Here is a 23,271-nt window from a genome sequence, read left to right as displayed (position 1 = left end):
ACACACACACACACACACACACACACACACACACACACACACACACATACAGCTCTGCATATAACCATGATTCCATTAGCAAAACACCCTGACTGAGCTTAATCTACACTAAGCAATTGTTGCATTCAGACTGAGGAAAAGTCCCAGCTCTGATTACAAAAGAAACTCACCAATAATGCAAGCGGGTGGAATATGTGTCTAATAGTCAAAGGCTCGCCTTTACCATGTGGAACAAATCTTGTACCTCTGGATCTAACCAACCAGGTGGCTTCAAAGCCCAAAGTATCAAGTAAACCAAACACACTAGACAAAGAGCTGCTCTTCATAGCCTACTGTGTGCATTTGCTTGCTGTGGGGTTAACTGAAAAAGCCTTTCTGATCTGTAGTGCTTCCTAGGGAGTTTGAGCCTCTCTCTCTCTCTCTCTCTCTCTCTCTCTCTTTCTTTCTCGCTCTCGTTCTCGCTCTCACTCTCTCTCATAAAAGCAAGCAAAGGCTGTGAGAACAAGAATGTTATTTAATACCAAACAACTCTCTAACCAAATGAATGAGGATGACTCATGCACTCATAGTCAGTGAAAAATAAATCTCTCTCTCAAAAACAAAACAAACAAAAACACTACATATCAAAACAATTGAAGCTGAATCTCCAGGGCAGCACATGAGACTGAAATTTTGGTTCTTTCCTTTGGATGCTCAGGTTCAGTACAGCTGAAAAAACAGTGACGTTTAAACTCCACATACGCACACACTGAAGCTATTTAATAACAATTACAGTACCTAACTATCATCGTACTCTAAACTGTTTTATGTGATTTTGCTAATTAATTTTAATAGCTTCTCTGTAACTCCTAATGAATATTTTCAAACAACTCCTATGAAATACACAAATATTTTGGCAAAAACAAAAGAACACACACATAACCTTTGCCATATCTATGTCATCAGTGAAGTTCATACCCAGTGTTTGAAACTGCCATTAAATTAAAATTTTTGGCTCCATTTGCTGCTAAGGTATCAGTTCAAAGCACTCTTGAACTCTAATATAAAGTAATTAAGTCAGTGATAAAAGTTTTAACCCAGCACTCAACATCAAGGCTCTCCATTTACACAAGCACCCTCCAGTTTCATTTCTGGTGCCTCCTTCTTGCTCAAAGGAGGCATCAAAATTAGCTGGAGAATATCAAACTTGCTAGTCTCAGCAAAGAGGCATTCTTTTCCTTATTGATGTATCTAAGGTTCACTTTTAAAATGAACACTCAGAAGTAGTCTCATTCAGATGTTCACCATTTCTACATAACTAAAATTCCATTAAAACTCAAAATTTAATGGAGAATTATCCAAGGATGCGGTTCTTACCTGCATTGGAGCAGATAACATCTTGGGAGTTCCTGCACATCTGGTTGCTGAGTTTTTTGGTCAGGTCACACTTGGTTGGGTGCTGGCAAGCTTCCCCAGACCATCCCACTTCACACTTGCACTTGCCGCAGTGACAAGAACCATGGCCTGAGGGGTCAACAACATGTGGTGAGATTCAGATGGTTTTACCAAGGAAGGGTCTATTCAACAAAAACTCCCCAGGGAGTGTGGCTTCAAAACAGTGCTAGAATAAATTCAAATACATGTAACTGAGAGTGCCTGGTGGTTTGTTATTCTTCAGAGAGAGAGCATTAAGATTTTATTTCAATAGTCAACTTTGATAAGTGTTGGGATCAGTAAGCAGGCACTTCTATGGCCAGCTCCAAGGGACCTGATAGACCGGCTATCAGGCATTTGTAAAGACACCCTGACCACCTGGAATTACCTGCGCATGCCCTTGATCACCCTATAAGAGAACTGGAACCCTCCCCCCTCTCTCTCTTCTCCCTCTTCTGCTCTCTCTCTCTCTTCTCCCTCTTCTGCTCCCTCTCTTTTCTTCTTCCTCTCTGCTCCCTGATTCTCTCTCTCCTCCTCTCTTCTCCTCTCTCTCCCTCTCTCTCTTCCTTTCTCTGTCTCTGCTCCCTTCTTCCCCCTTCCCCTAATAAACCTCCCACGTGGAACCGATCTCGTGGCGTGATTTGTGAACCCGCGTGTAACCCGCATGTAACCTGTACATTCGCACGTTTCCTAACAATAAGTACAAATATTCAAGGAATTTACAAAGACAAGGAGAAAATGAAAAGGAAGTCTAATAGGTGATGGTAAAAAAAAGTCAGCCTTAAAAAATTCTTCCTACTCAGAATTTGGGACAGAAACCTCACAGGAAGTATTTATATTTAACTGTACTTTATAATAACTAAAAACATAATCCCCAAATGAACTCTTACATCACACATCACGATATGGTACACTGGACTGATATTTCTTTTTTGAATACATTAAATATTACGATGGAATTATGATAGACATTAAAGCGAGCATTTTTATTAATGAAATTTGGCTCCATCATCAAAAGAAAAGAGACACACCCTCACAGAATTGTCTCATCCTCCTTGTTTTCAATCATTTTGCCTTTACATGATGCTATTTAAATGGATATGAGCACAGGTTTTACTAAATCTGATTTGAGAAAGCATACCAATGTTTTTGTTGAGTGCACATTAACCGGCCCTAAGTTCAAATCACTTAAAATGCTTAGTCTAAGAATGTACAGATTTCAAACTCAAGCTGATATAATGGAAGTTGCAGAGGTTTTCATTCACCAATAGTTTTCATCTTCTGGTAGTAAGATATGACACTTTCTGACCTTCCTCGACCTTTAACTGGGCCTTGGAAGCTAAGCACAGCTTTGGTCGGTTGTGGGGAGTATGTTCCTATCTACTCAAGATAATAGCACTATGTCTTAATGTTTAAAATCATAGAGCTTATGAAGTGGAAATATTGACCTCATGTAAACAGTCTTTGGATGTAGTGGGAAAGAATCCACAGTGTCATTCAGAATTCACAGCTTGGGGCTGCCCATGTAAATGTTCAGCAGACCCTCAACCTATGACTGGGTGAGGTTTAAAACTTTTCTTCATGGAATCCAGTCTATGTACATTTTTATATTTCTACTGCACTTGTCAAATTAATTGTCCTATTTAACAAAATAATCCTCACAAGAACCCTATTAAAATTCATTTTATTCACATGGTTGGCCATACAGTCTTAGCTAACTTGGTGTCATTTACTAGCATAAGAGATTGTGCCTAGTTGATATCCAGTCTACTTATAAGACTATTAGGCCAAATTCTTGAAATGGACAAGCTTTTATTCAGTTGGTGAATAATCTCAGCATTATATTGACTCTTTAATTACACTAATATGTTAGGTGACCTGAATGTATTGTCTCTTCTTCCAGTTGTGTTTGAGTCATTTTTAATGGATAATCACAATCAAAAATGGTTCATGTCAACAGCAAAGGATATAGAACTTGCTCAGAAGCTAAATAAGTATGGCATCAGTGATTTTTTTTCATTCAAGAATAAAACAAATACATGATTCTTTTACATTCCATGGAACACCAATTATTCAAATTTAAAGTTGTGTCTGTGTGTGTATCAAAAATAGTCAACATTTGAAAGTTTTTCTGAGTCAAAGATTATAAAATTTTAAAAAGGGTATTAAATAGTAAGCTGGAGAGGACAGGAACCCCACAAGGAGAGCAACAGAACAAGAAAATTTGAACACAGGGGTCTTCCCAGAGACTCATACTCCAACCAAGTACCATGCATGGAGATAACCTAGAACCCCTGTGCAGATGTAGTCCATGGCAGTGTAGTGTCCAAGTGGGTTACATAGTAATGGGAAGAGGGACTACCTCTGTCATAATCTGATAGGCCTGTTCTTTGATCACCTCCCCCTGAGGGGAGAACAGCCCTACTAGGCCACAGAAGATGACAATGCAGCCATTCCTGATGTGATCTGACAGACTAAGATCAGAAGGAAAGAGAGGAGGACCTCCCCTATCAGTGGACTTGGGGAGGGGCATGCGCAAAGAAGGGGGAAAGAGGGTGGGACCAGGAGGGGAGGAAGGAGGGACTTATGGGGGGATACAAAGTGAATAAACTGTAATTAATAAAAAAGGGTATTAAAAATAGGGAAAAATAAAGGAAACTTACACAGAATATGGAGAGACAGTCTATGTCAAAATGACCCCATAGATCATCAGTGGAGACAAAGTCATATGAAGTTTGTTTCCCACAGTGGTCCTGGAGACCCAGATTATACGCTAGCATGATCTCTTCTTAACCAACTCTATGCTGAAGACTTATATCCAGGCAAGATCGTGTCTCATTTATAGAAACAAATGTTAAAATTTCATGTATTATTTTGTTCAACCCATAAGGTACAGCATCCACAATCTTGTTTTGTCTCACAGACATGTCACATGATTCTCACAAGAATCTCACAAGATTCTTTTCATATCACATTTCTGAAGCAGAGTGTGACCCCTAATCCAAGTGATCCAGAACCAGGTTGTCTTTTCTCATCTCTAAGGGTGGTTTTAGTTAGCCCATGGCTACACTGAGTCCTATCCAGAAAAGTAGTCTCCAAGCCTCACTCTATGGAAGGGGCATTCTTCTGCTTCTTTTCTAAAACTTCAGTTACCACAACTCTTAAATTCAGTATTTAAATGAGTAATGCAGCAAACTTGAGAACAGGCCCGTTGAACTTCAAGTAAGTTCTAAAGGAGTCAAGGGAAATCAAACACACAAAACAAAAGGTGCCAGAGAAAAGCAGACTCAGTCCCAGCCGATGCAGTGGAGACACTTGGCCATGGTAGAGAGCCAGCCACTGAGAGGAAAGGCAGATGCAGTGGAGTCCTGAGACCTGGGCTGCTTGTGAGCTAACTCTTGGCTTCTACAACAAGACAGAAAGCAAACAGGCTGCTGCCACTAGCTCATCACTTCCTGATGGATTATTTTAGAGGAGCAATTTGAAGGAGCTACAGGTACTGCTAGTGAGCTCCTTAGAAGCCATCAAAGAGCAACACAAAAACTGGATGTTTTCTACATGTACATAAGCTGTTTCCAACTTGTAACAAAAATTATGTCAGTACTAAAAAGATTTGAAAATCAATTATCCATTTGCACACAAATGAAAATTTGTTATACTTTTCTCTATTAAACAAAAGGAGGGTATCAGTTAATTATCTCATATCTAATGATATCTTGTAGAGGAAAGGAATTTCAAGATACACACCACAAGGATCATTTTCAGTAGTGAGCAAGTCCACTACACATAGTCCCAGGATATTAACAACAACTCCTCTATGACTTAGAAGACTCTAAAGAAGTACATCATAAGTACACATGTGACAACGATGAGGAAAGGAACTAAAACAGCACAAAAACTAAGCAGAGACCTGGAGAAATCCTTGGGTGCAAACAGGAAACGTGAGAAAACTGGATGAAATCAGTGAAGTTTGCAATCTACTTTTGTGATTGCATTGTGGCCACATATGATATTGTGTGCAAGAGGGGCTCAACTATGTTTTCTGCTCGTCAGGGAATCTAAAATTATCTCAGAATCCAATGTATGAAAACATGAACACTCTGTATGTAATAGAGCCTAATTTCTAGCTGAGGTTCTTAGAACTAACTTCAACTAACAGGAAAGGTTTATTAGGTAATATATACTACAGTGTATAAATTTGGAGCATATTGATACAAGCTTTATCAAAGGTATTAAGGAGTAGCTGCTGCACATATCTATTTTTTTTGACTAAATTTTAGTTTTTTATATTAATCATACTTTATTCACTTTGTATCCCAGCTGTAATTCCCTCCCTCATTCCCTCCCAATCCCACCCTCCCTCTTTCCTCTACTCCCATGCCCCTTTCCAAGTCCACCAAGAGGGGAGGTCCTCCTTTCCTTCCATCAGACCATATTTTTTTAACTTTTATTAATTACACTTTATTCACTTTGTAACCCTCGAAAACCCCTTCCTCCTCCCCTCCTAATCCCACCTTCTCTCCCCCTTCTTTACGCATGCCCCTCCCCAAGTCCACTGATAGGGGAGGTTCCCCCTCTCCTTCCTTCTGATCTTAGTCTATCAGATCTCATCAGGAGTAGCTGCATTATCCTCTTCTGTGGCCTGGAAAGGCTGCTCCCCCCTCAGGAGAAGGTGATCAAAGAGCAGGCCAATCAGTTTATATCAGAGACAGTTCCTCTTCCCATTACTATAGAACCCAGTTGGCCACTGAACTGCCATGGGCTACATCTGTACAGGGGTTCTAGGTTATCTCCATGCATGGTACTTGGTTGGAGTATGAGTCTCTGGAAAGACCCCTGTGTCCAAATTTTCTGGTTCTGTTGCTCTCCTTGTGGAGTTCCTGTCCTCTCCAGATCTTACTATTTCCCACTTCTTTCATAAGATTCCATGAACTCTGACCAACAGTTGGCCGTAAGTCTCAGCATCTGATTTGATAGTCTGCAGGGCAGAGTCTTTCAGAGGCCCTCTGTGGCAGGTTCCTAACTTGTTTCCTGTTTTCTTCTTCTTCTGATGTCCATCCTCTTTGCCTTTTGGGATGGGGATTGAGCATTTTAGCATCTGATTCTACTGTATCAGTTCTCTTCAGGACTGGTTGCACTGTCCTCCCCTGTGGTATCATGGGCTACATCTGAGTAGAGGTTCTAGGTATATCCATGAATGGTCCTTTGTTGGAGTATCATTGGAAGAAGGAGAAAAAAGGAAATAGGACAGGAGCCTACCACAGAGGGCCTCTGAAAGACTCTACCCAGCAGTGCATAAAAACAGATGCTGAGTCTCATAACCAAACTTTGGGGAGAGTTATGAAAGAAGGGAAAGATAGAAAAATTTGGAAAGGACAGGAGCTCCAAAAGGAGAGCAACAGAAGCAAAATATCTGGGCACAGGGGTCTTTTCTGAGACATACCTAAAATTTAAGCCATCAAAGGATTAGTTTCTGAAGGACATGTTTTAGTGGAACTAAGAACAATTGCCCAATGATAAAAGCCTGCTTGTTTTGGTCTCCTTTAGTCAGTGGCAGTTCTAAATCTTCCTCATAGTAAGGACATTCAGAGTTCTGAAGCATAGTGACTTTTTTGTTGTTGCTGTTGATTTTATACAATGAGTTTCAATTTGTGACTTAGCAGACTAGTGACAAGACTGAGATATCTGTTACCAGGAGGACTTTTTATATAGATAGATATCTATGTCTACAGATGCAGGGTCAGGTGGCGGGTGAAGTTTTTGCAATGACAACTTGGATTTTCTGATAAATATCAAGCACCTCCACAGTCAAGTTACTGTTCACCCTCTTGCATGTGACACAGCCAAAAGGAACAATTTGAGGTCATGCAAATATCCTGCTTCCATCTCGTACTTTCATCTTATCTGTGGCATTATGAAGTCTTACCCACATAATTTGGGATAATTTATTGGCACTTTACCATTTTCTTTATTCCCAACATTAATATCTCTAACCACAGAATTATTTTTTCCCTTCATTTACTTATAAGATTTTTTATTTCTGTGATACTTTGTATATTATTTCTCTTTTCATAGTAGATATGATACTATTAGGCTTACTTAATTACATAATAAGATAAATGAAACAAAATTATTCTTAAAATTCTGCTACCTTTTAACATTAACAAATCTTTCACATTTCTTAGTCTTTTAATTAGTAGATATGTATTTTGCATATATATATATATATATAATATATATGTTCACATTTTTTGCTGTTTGTATCCTGAAAGTAAAATTTCATGGACTTTCAAAGGATCTCTGTCTCTTTTCATTTAAACAGAACTTATTGTGCAGTTATTTTCTCTGTAGTGAAGAATACCTTCCTGAATGGAGGAGGGAGGCTCATCAGACTCAGAAAACTAATGAAATGTACAAGGTCAAGGAAACTCATGAAGGTTACAAGACTCACAAGGAATAACCATGTTACAATCTACAGACCCAAAGAAGCCAAGGAGTGCCCAAGGGAAGATACTTGAATCTCAGTCAGAACAAAAAATAAAATAGACATCTGAAGTAGATGGAGATGGAATTGAGTGGGAGAGGGAGTGGGGAGGATTATGGAGCTGGGGAATCATGTGTGTGGAGAGCAGGGGTGTGGGGAAGGGGTAGACCATGAGAGACAGCACAACTTCGTGAAAGGACATCTCTGGGAGAAGGGAGTCTATCAGGGTGACCCTAACTGAGACTCTAAGGAGCCTGAAGTGACCATCTCCTCTAGCCAGGTGGGACTCCCAGTGGATGAGAGGGTGATACCAACCCATCCATAAAACCTTTGCCCCAAAATGTGTCTCCCCTACAAGAAGTGTAGGAGTAATGGAGCAGAGATTGAGGGAATGGCAAACCAATTGAGACCCACCCCATGTGAGAGAGCCAACCCCGGACACTGTTGCTGATATTCTGCTATGCTTGCAGATAGGAGCCTAGCATAAAAAATAAAGTTGAATAATTAAAAAAATAAAAGACTCACATGGCCTTCCTGTGTCATATGCGTGGTAAGCAGATGCTGAAGGAGACAAAACTGCTTAGAAATTGTGCAAGAGATTTCAGAAACACTGGGAAAGTGTTTCAGAAAGTCTGGGAAAGACTTTCTAGTAATCTTGTTATAATGTTCTTGTGGAATGCATACAATTTACCCTTGTTCATTCAAATGCTGATTTCTCTACCCCACTATCCGGTTTCAATCCAGACATTGTATTGTGATGCTTATTATAAGCATCACCTGTCTCAAGTTTGTGTAAATGTGCAATCATTTGTTCTCTGTATTGCAAATAAAAACAACCAGCCAATGCTGAACAATGGAGAGAATAGAGTGGGGCACACTTGTCTGGAGGGAGAGGAGAAAGAAAGAATGGGAGAAGAGATCCAAGAGGAGAGGACCTGGAAACATCAGGAGAAATGATCCAGACCTAAGATATGACTAAAAAGCAAGTATAGTATGGGAAATATGAACAGGAGGAAGCTATGCATGCTTGGAGGTTTAGGATGGAGTAATTATTGCCCAGCATTGTGCTCTAGGTTAATTAAGTAAATCCTAGTCTCTGTGTGGTGATTTGGGTATACAGCTGGTTTAGAAATAACTGCTGTTTAACTAAAAGATAAATCAATATTAAATATCGGTAATCATCAATGTACTCTTGAGTCATCCATACTCCTGGACATGACCAGAAGCATGCTCTTGTAAGTAATTCATATATTCATTGGCCTACAAGACTGCTTGCATAAAATAGTTTTTATTTTTATGTATACCATTCAGTGACTGTTTCCTGTCTTCCAAGGAGAAGTCAGTAACAAATGTACAACAAAATATAGTCTATGGACTTAATATCAAGATAAGAACACCAAGTGTTCTTTTCAGGTGCCCTACTTCTCAACCCCTCAATAAACAGAGTCAAAATATATGTTTACATATGAAAGCATGTATGCATGTTCAGATTCTGTGTACATTATTCCTCAATACATAAACATACAAACATCAACAAACACATAGATCACATTCTCTCCCATGAAGCCTTCTCTTTATGTTTAAAATACAGATTTTTTTCATACTACTATAAATATCAAACATGTTCAGAATTGGCTCAAAACAGGTCATCTAGAGCAAATGCTTGTTCACAAAACTGTTTTTCCTCCATAAAATGCTATTTTAAAGGTGACTTAAAACTCCCTGTCTCTGTCTTTCTATCTCTCTGTCTTTCTCCTCCACCTCCTGCTCCTCTTCTCTCAGTGTGATCATGGGATTCCTTTGAGATACAATTACATTCATTTGTCACACTTTATATTTCTTTTGAATTCTCCCTACATCCTGGATGATTTGTTTTGTTTTAATTTTACCTGCAGCAAACTTACATTTGTGGGTTACAGCTCAGTAGACTTTGACAAAGAACAGATCTTCATGGCTGCAGTATCTACACAGCAACAGCAGCACTCCATAGAGTGCTTCACGATGTAAAGAAAATCTTCTTCCTGGCAATGGCTAGGCTAGTATATATCTCCATCTCTGTCCTCTGCACTGAGCCTGCTTTTGGGACTGTGTGAGTAGAGCTGCATCCTAAGCAGCTCTCTAGGTTGCCTTTCTTCCACTTGGCAAGACTCTTTTATGCCCATCTTGTGTGCGTGTGAATTACTATTCATGCAGAGCTTTTTTATTTTTAAATTGCTGACTAATATTCCACTGTTTAAAAGAGTTTGTCCACTTACAGGCTGAAAGGAATGTGTGTTGGCTCGAAATTCATAGCAGCTGTCAAAAATAAATAACTGATTTTCACATTTGACTGCAGGTTTTTTAATGGCTATACATTTTTTATTACTTTGGGATGGGACAACAGTATCAAGAAATGGAAGCACAATTGTATTTCAAAAGTCATAAAAGTGTTTCCAAAGTGATACTTTGTAGTGTGTAGGGTCTATGTGTGTAGTGTAGAGTGCAGACTGTTTGCTGCAGTGTGTGTCTGTGACAGGGTGGTGCAGTTTTGGAGACAGAAGCTTCCCGAAGGTCCGCTGAGCGCTCTGCTTTGGAGTCTCGGCGTGATCCGATTGGCCTGTCTCAGGACCACTCACCACTGGGACGGAGGGACCGCGTGTTCTTCCGCCTTTTCTTCTCTTCTGTTTTCTCTTTAGATTCCAGTCATCCTCAGGGATGTGTAGTAAAACACAGCTGCGGTTTAGTTTGCATGACCCAGGACCTGACTCCGTGTGTGCTGTGTTTTGCAGTCCACGTATATTCTTCCGTTTGTCTTTATTTGGGGGAGGGTTGCTTTTGCTTAGTATTGAAATCTGAAGAAAGTTTCAGATTTTACTCAAAAGATCGCTGTCACTATTATGATTTGCAAATATTCCCCTACTTTGCAGCTTATCTTTCACTCTCCTAACAGACTCAAGTAGAGAGAAGGTTGGCTTGCAATTCATTTAAATGCATTTTAGCAAGTTTTCTCTTCAACAACTACTTAGAATCTAAACATTCTGCCTAATGCTGAGTTTATTCACTTGTTATTAAAACAAACAAACAAACAAAAAGCACTGAGTGCTAAAATTTGCAGAGTATAAAAAATTAGAGTTTATGAGAATCCTATCTCTGTTCTTTAAAACCTTCTGGCTGCCTAACAATTGCTTTGACTTTCTATGTGAAATTCAGAATTACTCTGTTGATGTGTCCGGCCTCCTGCCCCTGCTCTCAGGGATTTCACAGAACCTACAGACCCGGCAAAAGGAAGAACAGCTATCTTAATATAGCCCGGCATATAAACACAGTAAAAGACTGAGTTTTGAATGTTGCATCATCCTGTGTTTTAAGACATATTCCATTTTGTTCTCAGAAGTTATATTTTGGCATATTCTCTCATAGTTTACACGTTTCTGCTAATATTCATCGAAGATTTCCGTGTCTATGTTCTTAAATTACATCGGTATGAAGTTCTCTTTGTTGTAACAATATTGTCTCCTTTTAGTTTACAGAAAAGCTGAACAAGTTGACTTGAGACGGGTTTTTCAATTTTCCATTTAGAGAATAGATGTTAACTGGAATCTACTATATTGTCCACAGATTTGGTAAAATTTCCTTGTGAAACCATTAGCCCATACAACCCTCTTTTCAAATGTTAATTTTAACTTAATATCTTTCATGTGTAATAGGACAATAAGGGCATCTTTTTCACTTTATAGGTTATGACTTTCAGTTCATTAGCCCACTTTATTGACACTGTTGAATTTGTGTTCATTATCAAGCAAGTGACCCTTTAACACTAGCAAGTTCAGCTATCAACTACCTTATTTTATGTTAATGCATTAATTGTCTTCCTGGACTTTATTTGTTCTGTAAAGAATTCTGTCAATCTCATTGATATTTTTAAAGAATTGCTTCCTGATATTATTGAGTTTTTTCTTCTTTACTTTCAATCTTATTAATTTCTCCATGAACTTGTTATCATCTTATTCTTTCTCCATTCTGAGTTTAAAAAGGTCATCCTTTTACTGTCCTCACCACTGTGATAATTAATTTTAATATTTTTTCTGTTCTATTATACAATTTTGATATTCTAAATTTTACCCAAAGTATAACTTTTTCTGTACCTCACAAATTTTTCTCTGTGGTAATTTTATTTTCATTTAGGTTAAGATTTTAATACCACCAGAGGATTCCTCTAACCTATGGGTCACACAAAAATGTGCTATGTATGCTGCATTTTTTTAGTGATTTGTCAGAAGTATTTATCTGATTTTTATTCATTCCAATATAATATAATAATATCATGTCACGTTTACATTTCTAAAGGCTTATTTTATGGCTCAGAGTTCCCATCATTCTTAATTTCTTTTCTGCACTTTGCTCTATGATGTAAACTAGGTCAATTGGTAATGGTTTCATTCAGGCTTTTTATTTCCTCGTCAATTTTCTATCCGCCTGTTCTGTCCATTGCTGAGCAGGGAGCATTCAGATCTCCAACTGTGACTATTGATTCTCAATCTTCATTTCAGTTTTGTCATTTTGTTCTTGATGTCTTTTGAGCACCACACTAAGTGCACACAATTTGGCTTTTCACCCTGCTACCAAATTGTAACTGGTTCATTATGTGGTGTCCTCACCTGGATGTTAAACCCTGCCTTAGATTTCACATTCTCTAAATCAGCATGGCTGTTTCATCTTTGCCTACATAGGTATTCTAATAAGACATATTCTTTTCATTCTTTATGTTTGACCTATCCATATCTTACATGTTATTTGCTATCATACATGTGGCACATAGTTGGATCTTCTTAACTGATAGTCTCCATCTTTTTTCTTTTCTTTTATTATCATTTATTACAATTTATTCAATTTGTGTCCCAGCTGTGCCCCTCTCCCTCATTCCCTCCCAATCCCACCCTCTCTCCTTCTTTTCCCTCTATGCCCCACCCCTAGTCCACTGATAGGGGAAATCCTTCTCCCCTTTTATCTGAGCCTAGCATATCAGGTCTCATCAGGACTGGTTGCATTGTCTTCCTCTGTGGCCTAGCAAGGCTGATCAGAGAGCTTGCCACTGAGTTCATGCCAAAGAAAGTCTGCTCCCCTTATTAGGGAATCCACTTGGAGACTGAGTCTATGGGCTACAGCTGAGCCAGGGTTTTAGGTCCTCTTCATGCATTGTCCTTGGTTGGGGTATCATTCTCTTCAGGGCCCCAGGGCTCAGTTTTTATGGCTCTCTTGGCCTCCTTGTGGAGCTCCTGTACCCTCCAGGTCTTTCTATCTCCGCTTTCTTTCAAAAGATTCCTTGCACTCTGTCAAAAATCATGAAATTTGCAGGCAAATGGTGGGAACTAGCAAAGACCATCTGGAGTGAGGTAACCCAGAAGCAGAAAGATACAGTATATACTCAGTCATAAGTGGATATTAGCCACATAATATAGGATAAACATACGAAAATCTATACTCCTAAAGAAGTTAGACAAGGAAGACCCCAGGGAAGATGCTGAGTCATCATACAGAAGGACAAACGCAATAGACATTGGAAGCATTGACCTTTCCATATCTTACATGTTATTTGGTATCATACATGTGGAACAGGGAACAGGACAGGAACCTTCCACAGAGGGCCTCTGACAGACTCAACTGATCGAGGTAGTGAAGTAGCGGCTGAGACTCATAGCCCTCCAGGTCTTTCTATCTCTCCCTTCGTTCATAAGATTCTCTGCACTCTGCCCAAAGTTTGGCTATGAGTCTCAGCCTCTGCCTTGATACCTCGATCAGTAGAGTCTTTCAGAGACTGTCTGTGGTAGGTTCCTATCCTGTGCTCTGACTTTTCCTGCTTCCGATGTCTATTAAGTTTGTTCTTCTGAATGTAGTCCCCATATTTTAACTATCATTCTCTGATGACAGTACAAAGCAGTTTTATATGTTGGATTCATACATATTCATACATACATCTTTTAGCAGTTTCCACTAAGCTCCTCTGTTCATATTTACCTTTTATACCCCCTTCTCATTTCTTAGTTGATCACTATTTAGGATTCTAAGTTTTCTTCTATTAACTAGTTCTATGTTGCATTTTCCAGTGGATGTTCTGGATGTACACTACACTCTTTTAATTAATCAGAGTTTACTTTCTGATGCCTTATGTGTAGCATTAGGAACATAATAGGCAAACACTTATTCCTCCCTCCCATTTTCTATGCTATTTTTCTTTTACATAAACGTACTTCCCATTAACTGTAATAATGCAATATGCTGTTCTTTAGTTTTGCATTAGACAACGATCTTCAATTTAGACAAAGTAAAATTAGATGAATTGAGTGCTATTTCACAGTGAATTATTTTATTTCTAGCCATCTTCATATATTTGAGAGCCCAAGCAATTTCCTTTTGCCTGAGGAAGTTTACATTTCCATAGAGTAAAGCTGCTATGATAAATATCCTTATATGAAAAGTCCTTTATTTTGATAAAAATATTTTTGCTGGATACACTGTTGCTTTAGCATTCATTTCCATGCATTAAAAACGTCACTTTTCTTGCTTGCATCGTTTCTGACAAGAAGTCTCCTATAATAATTATCTTTGTTCTTCTGCATTTAGCGTGTCTTTATTCCCTGTCATTCCAAGATTTTCTGTCTTTACTTTGAGAAAATTTCTCATCCTTTCCCCCCGGGGGCCATGGGTATCCTAGAAAACAGCATTTATTCATTTTTCACCAACAGAGAGGAAGGCTTCTGTTCTGTAGGGAAATCAGAACCATGAGTATGGAAGCTCTCATAACCACAAAGGTTTACTAGATCAACCTGAGGTCTCCAGTTCATGAATTACTTTGAAAGCAATTTGCAATCTCTTCTGTAAACACTCAGTGGGACTGATAAGAGACAAGTGTGAGGATAGTGTCGAAACCCCTCCAAACACATACACGCACACACTGCTACAGGCTTCTTACATAAACTTCCAGGCACACCCGGATCCCACCTTTGTCCCACGAGGGCCTGGTTGGGACCCTCAGGAAAGTTAGTGGTTACTCCTTGTCTTCCTATCGATGCTCATCATTACCGTATCGCAGTCCAGTACAAATTTGAGAACACATAAGAATCAGCAATTTGTCCACTTATCTCCAGTGTCAGGGTGTGGAGCACACCTTCTAGCTCTCTGCATCCCAGGTGGAAACTAAAATCATAATTTGCTTTGGGGGTAAGATCATCAAAGGAACACTGTAATTGCAGCTTGCTTTCCCAGATCTTACAAGACTATGTAGCCAATATTTAAACAGAGATTGTAAATATGAACAAGGATAATGAGTCACTTCAATAATTCAGTCATTCTTTTGTTTCTATTTTATTAATTAATTCAGTTTATGTCTGAGTCATAGGCCATTCCCTTATCTCCTCACAGTCTCACCTTTCCTCCTGCATTCTAGGGAGCCTCTTCCTCCTGCCCAGACACCCCAACTCATCTATTCCCATGAGGACTGAGTCTCCCTCCCCTGTGGCCTGGTAGGACAGTCCCATCAGAGGGAAGTGATCAAAAAGCAGGCAAAATAGTCCATGTCAGAAACACGCCCCAGTCCCCTAACTAGTGGCCCACATGAAGCCTGAGCTCCATCCACTACTTATTCTTAACCATTGTCACTAATGCTTGCTGATTTAAAATTTTAATAATACACCACAGGTATGTAAGGTGTAATTTGAAAGTATTTGCTCATGCGTAAGTTGTTTAACTGAAATAATTTTAAAGACTGAAATAGCTCTTTACTTAAATTTATAAAACACTTTCTATGATTGCTGCTGACAATAATCTTATTAAGGGAATAGTTATAAAATCTGATCCTCCTTAGACACTGAATAAATGAGGCATTGCTTGCTACAGCCTCACAGCGACCTTAAAGTCAATGTTTCAATCTGAGTGCTTAATTGGCCCTGCCCAATAAAACCCATTTGCTTTTCATTCAAATGTGTAAATTCCCAGCATCTGCACTCTGCCCTACTTTCCAGAAGATTCAGACATGCTTACTTGGACATATACATTTTTCTCCTAGTCTTTTTGAGAAGCTGTTGATTCCCTGGCCTTTTGAACTTTCAAAAACTCAAAAATTCACTGACACTGGAAAAGGTTTATTTTCTGACAGAACAATTATTTCATACTTTAAAAATTATTATTAAAATTTTTATTTTTATATTAATTACAGTTTATTCATTTTGTATCCCAGCTGTAGCCTCCTTCCTCATTTCCTCCCAATCCCACCCTCCCTCCCTCATCTCCCCTCTGCCCCTCTCCAAGTCCACTGATAGGGGAGGTCCTCCTTCCCTTCCATCTGACCCTAGTCTATCAGGTCTCATCAGGAATGGATGCATTATTTTCCTCTGTGGCCTGGGAAGGCTGCTCCCCCCTCAGGGGAAGGTGATCAAAGAGCCAGCCACTGAGTTCATGTCAGAGACAGTCTCTGTTTCCCTTACTAGGGAAACCACTTGGATACTGAGCTGCCATGGGCTACATCTGTGCAGGGGTTCTAGGTTATTTCCATCAATGGCCCGGGGTTGGAGTATCAGTCTCAGAAAAGACCTGTGAGCCCCAAATTTTTGGTTCTATTGCTCTCCTTGTGGGGCTTCTGTCCTTTACAGGCCTTACTATCTATTTTTCAGCACAGGGTCAACCAGCCATGACAGGTTTCTCAGACTAACAAAATATGACCTTTTACATATTTCTGAGAACATTTCAATGTGTTCAGTGAAAAGACTCCATGTAAAAATTCTTTTTTCCTCAAAATTAAATGGTCTTAGTTTTAGTTTTGTCATGACATTAATAAGCCACGTGACCTTAATGAGGAAAATCGAAAAGAAAAGAAAAAGAAAAGTAATAATTTTCTGATCCTGTGGCAAGTACTTTACACAAGCTAGTCAATTTAATTGTCATAATGACCTAATAAGATAGATTTCATTACTTGGTTTTGCAAGTGAGGGGACAAAGGGCCAGCATTTATAGCACCTGAGCCCAAAATTCTTCTGTCAATACTCCCTGCTTAGAAACTGAAGTAAGCAGGCTGGAGTGACCCATTGCTCCTGGAAAGACGGCACAAAGCAGAGCTGTGGGCTTGGGCTTGTACCATAGCTTCTATTCTTTCTGTTTCTTTTTACACTTTTGCCAGAGTAAAACTGGTAGAAACCCAGGAACTCAGTCACCTAATTTCTCTGGATCTTTTTAGGATCTCATGTAAAAATAAGAGATTAAACTAAATAACTCTAAGGTTCAATTTATCTGGAAAATTTGACTGTATTAAATAGATAGATAGATGGATAGATAGATAGATAGATAGATAGATAGATATGAATATGTATCTATAGACCACAAAATTTTGTTTAATTTTTAAATTTAACTTTTTTATTGATTCTTTATGAATTTTACATCATGTACCTCAATCCTGCTCATCTCTCTTTATACCATTCCTACCTACCATCAGCCCTTGCATCCTGTCCCACAAAAGGAAAAAAAAATCTTATTGTAGAAGCTGTGGTATGTCACAGTGTGTCCCACAGTATGCCCTCTTGTCACACTTCTTTACTTGTGAATGTTCATTGCAATGAGTCATCAGTTTGGGGCCTCTGGCTTCTGCTACATTATCAATACTGGATCCTCACTGGGATTCCTCCCAGATATTCTATTGTTGTCCTGTGGCATGGAGATTTTGCAGCTTTGGATCCATAGGACCAACCACTTCTCGTGTGCCATCAGTTCCTTGATGAGGTAGATGCTTGGCTGGGCCAACTAAAAGCCCTGGATCTGGGCCCAGGCGGTAGCTGATCTGGTCAGCCTACCAGATCTTCTATACCCACACCTTCAGGATGAGCAAACTCTCCAGCATTGTCCCAGATAGCTCACCCAGTGCCACAGCTAGCAAGGGTCAAAGCCAGTTCTCCTGCTCTCATGCCCACACCAGCAGGGCCAGCTCTATGGTGCTGCTCAGGTGAGGTACAGAACCCACTTTACTGAGTGCTACAGCAGGTGAGGAGCTGGGCCAGCTCTTGAGCTCTCTTGCCTTCTGGCCTGGCTTACCAGCAACTCTCCCTCAACCCTCCAAAAACAGGCATCTCTACTCTGCAGCCCAGGTGAGGTATAGGGCAGATGCTCCTGTGTTGCAGCTGGCAGGGACAGCTCTCCTGCTTTCATGGCCTCAGGGCAGATTTTTTTTCTCATAACAAAACAAAGTAGACTCTTCAAAGTAAAGACTAAACAAAACCAAAAACAGCAACAACGAAAACAATAGATAATGTTTGACATCTAAATATCAAATAATTGTTATTAAATCATATTTGTTATTCAACAATAATGAAAAAGTTAAAATTCTATTTTTTAGTCAAAGTGAACATTAAAATATTTCCTATACCAATTTACTTGTATTTAAAGTTGATTTGGGTTAATCTTAATAAAATTAGCACTTACAATGGGAATTTTGGTAACAAGATTAAAAAATAAACTGTGTAAAGACAGTATTTGGGAAGAACTCAGATAACAAGTCCTACAAAGTCAATGACATATATGCATTACATTCATTTATAAAACAAACACAAACACACATGCATTATTTTAAGGATTCAGAAAACCTCTAGTGGTTGGTACAAATTCTGTTACAATTAACTGTGAGCTTCAATGGATTATATGTTAACCTTTTGACTCCTGTCAAGTCATTCAGGGAAAGAGTCTGGCAAGATAAAAAAATATGTATGTGTTCCTTATTTCAGGAGTGTGTCACTCTAAGGGAGTAAGAATTATTATCTGGATCTGCTTAATCCTTATAAACCCCAGGAAGTATGTGGCCCTTTTCCTACCTGACAATCCATTACAGTATAAAAGTGAGGCCTGTGTCTTAGGTCACTCAGTTAGGATACACAGAGAGGAAGGCTTGGGGATCTGGAGACTGATGTTCTCAGATCTCTTCTAACTTCAAATCCTAAGACTCTATCAGAAAACAAATACATATAATGTGTTTTGTGAAAATATCTTGTCAAACTAATATTTAAAAATCATGTATGGATATAACCTAGAACCTTTACTTGGACGAAGCTCATGGTAGCTCAATAACCAATTGGTTTCCCATAGTAAGGGGAACAGGGACTATCTCTGACAGGAACTCAATGACAGGCTCTTTGACTCCCCACCCCCCAAGGGAGGAGCAGTTCTGCTAGGGCACAGAGGAGGACTTCGAAGCCAGCCCTGAAGATACCTGATAAAACAGGGCCAGACGAAAGGGGAGGAGGTCCTCCCCAATCCGTGGACTTGGAAAGGGGCAAGGAGAAGCTGAGGGAGGGAGGGTGGGATTGGGAGGGAATAAGGGAGTGGGATACAGCTGGGATACAGAGTTAATAAAATGTAACTAATAATAATAAACAATAAAAAAAATCCCAGAATGGTCTGGAGAGATGGCTCAGTGGTAAAGTACATGTCACATAAGCATAAAAACCTGAGGTCAGGCCCCCAGAATCACCTACAGCAAGATGCTGAAGCATGTCTCTGCAGTCTCAGTACTCCCATGGCAAAACAGAAGGCAGGGGTAGGAGAATCTTTGAAGCCTCGTGAGTTAGATAGCCTGATATATACAGTGCTGAACAAGAGACCCTTTTAAAAAACAAATGGAAGATGAAAAAGGTATCTGAGGTTGCCCTCTAATCCTAACATGATACAGATTCCACAAACAGATGAAGCTCCAAAAGCATAGCCACCTCCTTTTCCACTGACATAAACACATGTGCCAAGGAACCCAGGTAAAATTAAATATACACATACATATGTTTCATGAAATATATATGATGCCTGTGTTTATGTAATCACATATGTATTTTGTATGTACACAAGTAGCCACATATATGAGAGTGCATCCTCATTTGGGCCCTGCTTGTTACTTAGCTTCTTTGGGTATGTGAATTGTAATATGTTTATCCTATGCTATATGGCTAATATCTGCTTGTAAGTGAATACATATCATGTGTGTCTTTATGGGTCTGGGTTACATCACTTAGGATTTTCTTTCCTGGTTTCATCCATTTGCCTGCAAATTTCGTGATTCTTTGTTTTTAATAGCTGAGTTGTATTCTACTGCATAAATGTACCACAGTTTATTTATCCATTCTTTGAGGAACAGCTGGGTTGTTTCCAGTTTCTGTGTATTACAAATAAAACTTCTATGAACATAGTTGAGCAAATGTCCTTTTTGAATTTTCCTTAATTTTATGTTTTCCTCTTTCAAGGCCTCTATCTTTTTGATAACCTCAAATTTAAGATTGTTTTCTTGTGTTTCAGATGTATTAGGATATCCAGGGTTTGTCAGATGGTTGGGTTCTAGTGGTGCACCATTACCCTGGGTTTTGTGGAGTATGTTCTTATGCTGTCCTTTAGCCATCTGGTTGTCCCTGGTGTTGGCAGACTTGGAGGTTCCTGGCAATCCCTGTTACCTTTGGTAGTCACTGATGTCTGTCTCCTCTTTACTAGCAGTCCCTGGGACTGCAGGCAGAACTGATTGCCCAGGAGTTGGTATGTGGATGTCATGGAAAAGACCTCACCTGTGCTGTTGGTCTCCAATAGCCACTATCCCTGAGACCACGGCTGAGCTGGTGTTCAGGAACTAGCTAGGAGAGATGTGTAATTCAGTTTTAAGACAACTGATTTTAGCATATGTCTGCAAAGGTTGTAAAAATTATTTTAAGCTGTATGATGGAGAAACACTATTGACACTTGGAGTTTTTTTTTCATACTTCTTGTCCATCCTGAGCCTAGGTGAAAGTTCTACAAAATAGGAATGGAAGGTCTGGGTAGTTAGTAGAAGGCCTTCTACCCTGTCTATCTCAGTGGTGATGGTGTGTAAACACAGAAGAGGAATGTTGGAAATCCAGCCTACATGACCCTTAGGAAGATTTGCAAATTTTCTCAGTACTAGCTTGGAAGAGTTGCAATGAGAGTGGAAGGTGAAATTGGCTATTAAGTGAACTTGGTATCATGCAGACCCAGCAAGATACAAGAAATCCTAATCTTTTTTACATAGAGGACTAACACCTAAAGAGGACTTGTGTTTAGAATGAGTAGATGGATTCACAGGGACTGCTGACTTCCAACAAATAAGAAACACAGATGTGGTAGCAGAAAAGACAACTAGAGGATCCAGAGTGTAGTGGAAACACAGAGGCAGCAATAAAGCCCCGAGACTCTGTTTTAATTAACTTATATTTCTGACTCTGGAGGAAATCCCAAATTGGCTGAGTACTTCTAGAATGGAATCAAGTACTATTTCTATCAGTAGAATGAGGACTGTTACATGTTATGTGTGTCCTTTTCATCTGTATGTTGGATTTCTGACTACCAGGACTTCAAATGCCATGGTATTTGAAAACAGGATCATTGCACATGTATTCATATAAGATAAGGTGATGCTAGAGTAGGATAGATTCTTATGCTAATAAGGATGGTTTTCTTATAAACAAGGACAATCTGGACATAGACCCGCATGTATAGAAAAGATGCCTGGGACTACCACAGTAAAGTTCAGGGTGTTCTGTCTACGGCCATGGAGCATTAAAATGTCAGTCAACTATACATATTAGAAGAGAGACCTGGATCACCTCATTGTTTCTCTTAAACAACAAACCAAGCCACCACTTGGTATAAGACTTCTAGTACTGTGTAGACTTTGTTCCAGCAAACCTCACAAACAAATACTCAAGGTACAGTTTGGAATGGTTCTCAAACTTCCTAATGTGGCAGTCTTTTAATATGGTTTCTCATGTTGTGGTGACCCCAACCAGAAAATTAATTTCATTGCTATTTTGTAACTGAAATTTTGTTATTCTTATGAAGTGTAACAGAAATGGTTTTGAAGACAGAAGCTTACCAAAGAGGCCATGACCCACAGGTTGAGAACTGCTTGTTTCAAGGAATTAGAGGGTGTGGGAGTGTAACACCATACATTTCTGAGTTTATGCCATTAAAAAGGACTATTCATGGAGATAACCTAGAACCCCTGCACAGATGTAGGCCATGGCAGTTCAGTGTCCAATGGGAAGAGGGACTGCCTCTGACATAATCTGATTGGCCTGCTCTTTCATCACCTCCCCCTGAGGGGGGAGCAGCCTTACCAGGCCACAGAAGAGGACAATACAGCCACTTTTGATGAGAACTGATAGACTAAGATCAGAAAGGAGAGGAGAACCTCCCCTATCAGTGGACTTGGGGAGGGGCATGCATCCCCAAGGGAGGGAGGGTAGAATCAGGAGGGGAGGAGGGAGGGGCTTATGGGGAGATACAAAATGAATAAAGTGTAATTAATAAAAAATTAAAAAAAGTATAAAAAAAAGTAACTGTCATTCACTGGCATTGTTAAGTTATAACCTATGTATTAAGAGATGACTCAATCAAGGAGCATCACAAGTTAAAAGACTCAAGAAATTCAGAAAATTTATAAAACTTATATGGACACCTCCAAAGTTATAAAAACACTGAACAACTGAAGGCAAGAGTAAGGGATTTCCTTCCGTTGGGATTCCTACAAGTTGGGCAGAGACTCTAGGAATGCAGTTTTCACGAGTCATCAACAGTGGGGAGGCATTCTGGTAATGGAGCTGGCTTTGCGTCACCCATGCTCCTTTAAATTACCACAGCAAGCTCATTGGTTCATCAAGGTAGAATCAGGTACAATGGTGCTGGCTTTGTTTCACTCTGCTAACTGTTGATTGATTGATTGATTGATTGATTGATTGATTTACTTACTTACTTACTTCTTCATTTATTGTCAATGTCCTACTTGGGGACAACACATGCTTGTTCAAATATTTCCAGGAAAATTCACACAACAAAAGGTAAAAACTTCTAAACAAAAGAATATATTTCTTGGGGCAGGGGGCAGGATCCAGTGAGGGAGGCAAAAAAAAGTTTCTTCCTGGAAGCAGAAGCAAAAGACAGATTGAGAAACCTCAAGGATCTGAACTGACCAGGCAATCAAGAACCAGGATAAAGAACTGTAGTTGGGCAGGGACTAAAGCCCCATTGTCCTACATCCTGATGCCTGTGCAGTGTTGAAGCATCTCTAAGAACTTTCTGCCTGCTCCCCAGCTGCCTGGTCCACCTAAGTAATAAAAGGCAAACACAAAAAAGACAGTAAGAGCTGAGCTAGGCATGGGACCCGAGTACCATTGTCCCCCATCTCAAAGAAGACTGTGGTGCACCAGAGCAGCCATAGGCTCAGAGATTTTTCTGCTTGTGCCCCAGCTGCCTGGCCTACTTGGGTCACTAACAGTGAGCCAGCAGAGACAGTGAATCCAGAGAAGGTTCATTGGGTGCAGACAAAAGCCCCATTGTTGTTCCTCTCAAGGAGGCCTGTAGGGCAACGGAGC

The 23,271-nt window shown here is 39.6% G+C and overlaps 1 protein-coding gene across 2 annotated transcripts in view; it reads right to left on the bottom strand.

Moving 5' to 3' along the window:
• The window catches only part of Itgbl1 (integrin subunit beta like 1), a 307,337-nt gene that overhangs the window by 159,625 nt on the left and 124,441 nt on the right, over window positions 1-23,271 (bottom strand). The window contains exon 3 of one of the 2 annotated variants that reach the window (XM_055609725.1): window positions 1,357-1,503. The exons of the other annotated variant lie outside the window; for it this stretch is intronic. Within the exon in view, the coding sequence (XP_055465700.1) occupies window positions 1,357-1,503 (147 nt within the window). The remainder of the gene's footprint in view (window positions 1-1,356; window positions 1,504-23,271) is intronic. 2 annotated transcript variants of the gene reach the window in all.

This window comes from Psammomys obesus, unplaced genomic scaffold (assembly GCF_907164565.1).
Source record: "Psammomys obesus unplaced genomic scaffold, mPsaObe1.curated_primary_1811, whole genome shotgun sequence".
NCBI lineage: Eukaryota > Metazoa > Chordata > Mammalia > Rodentia > Muridae > Psammomys > Psammomys obesus.
This window is presented reverse-complemented; position numbering and strand designations above follow the sequence as displayed.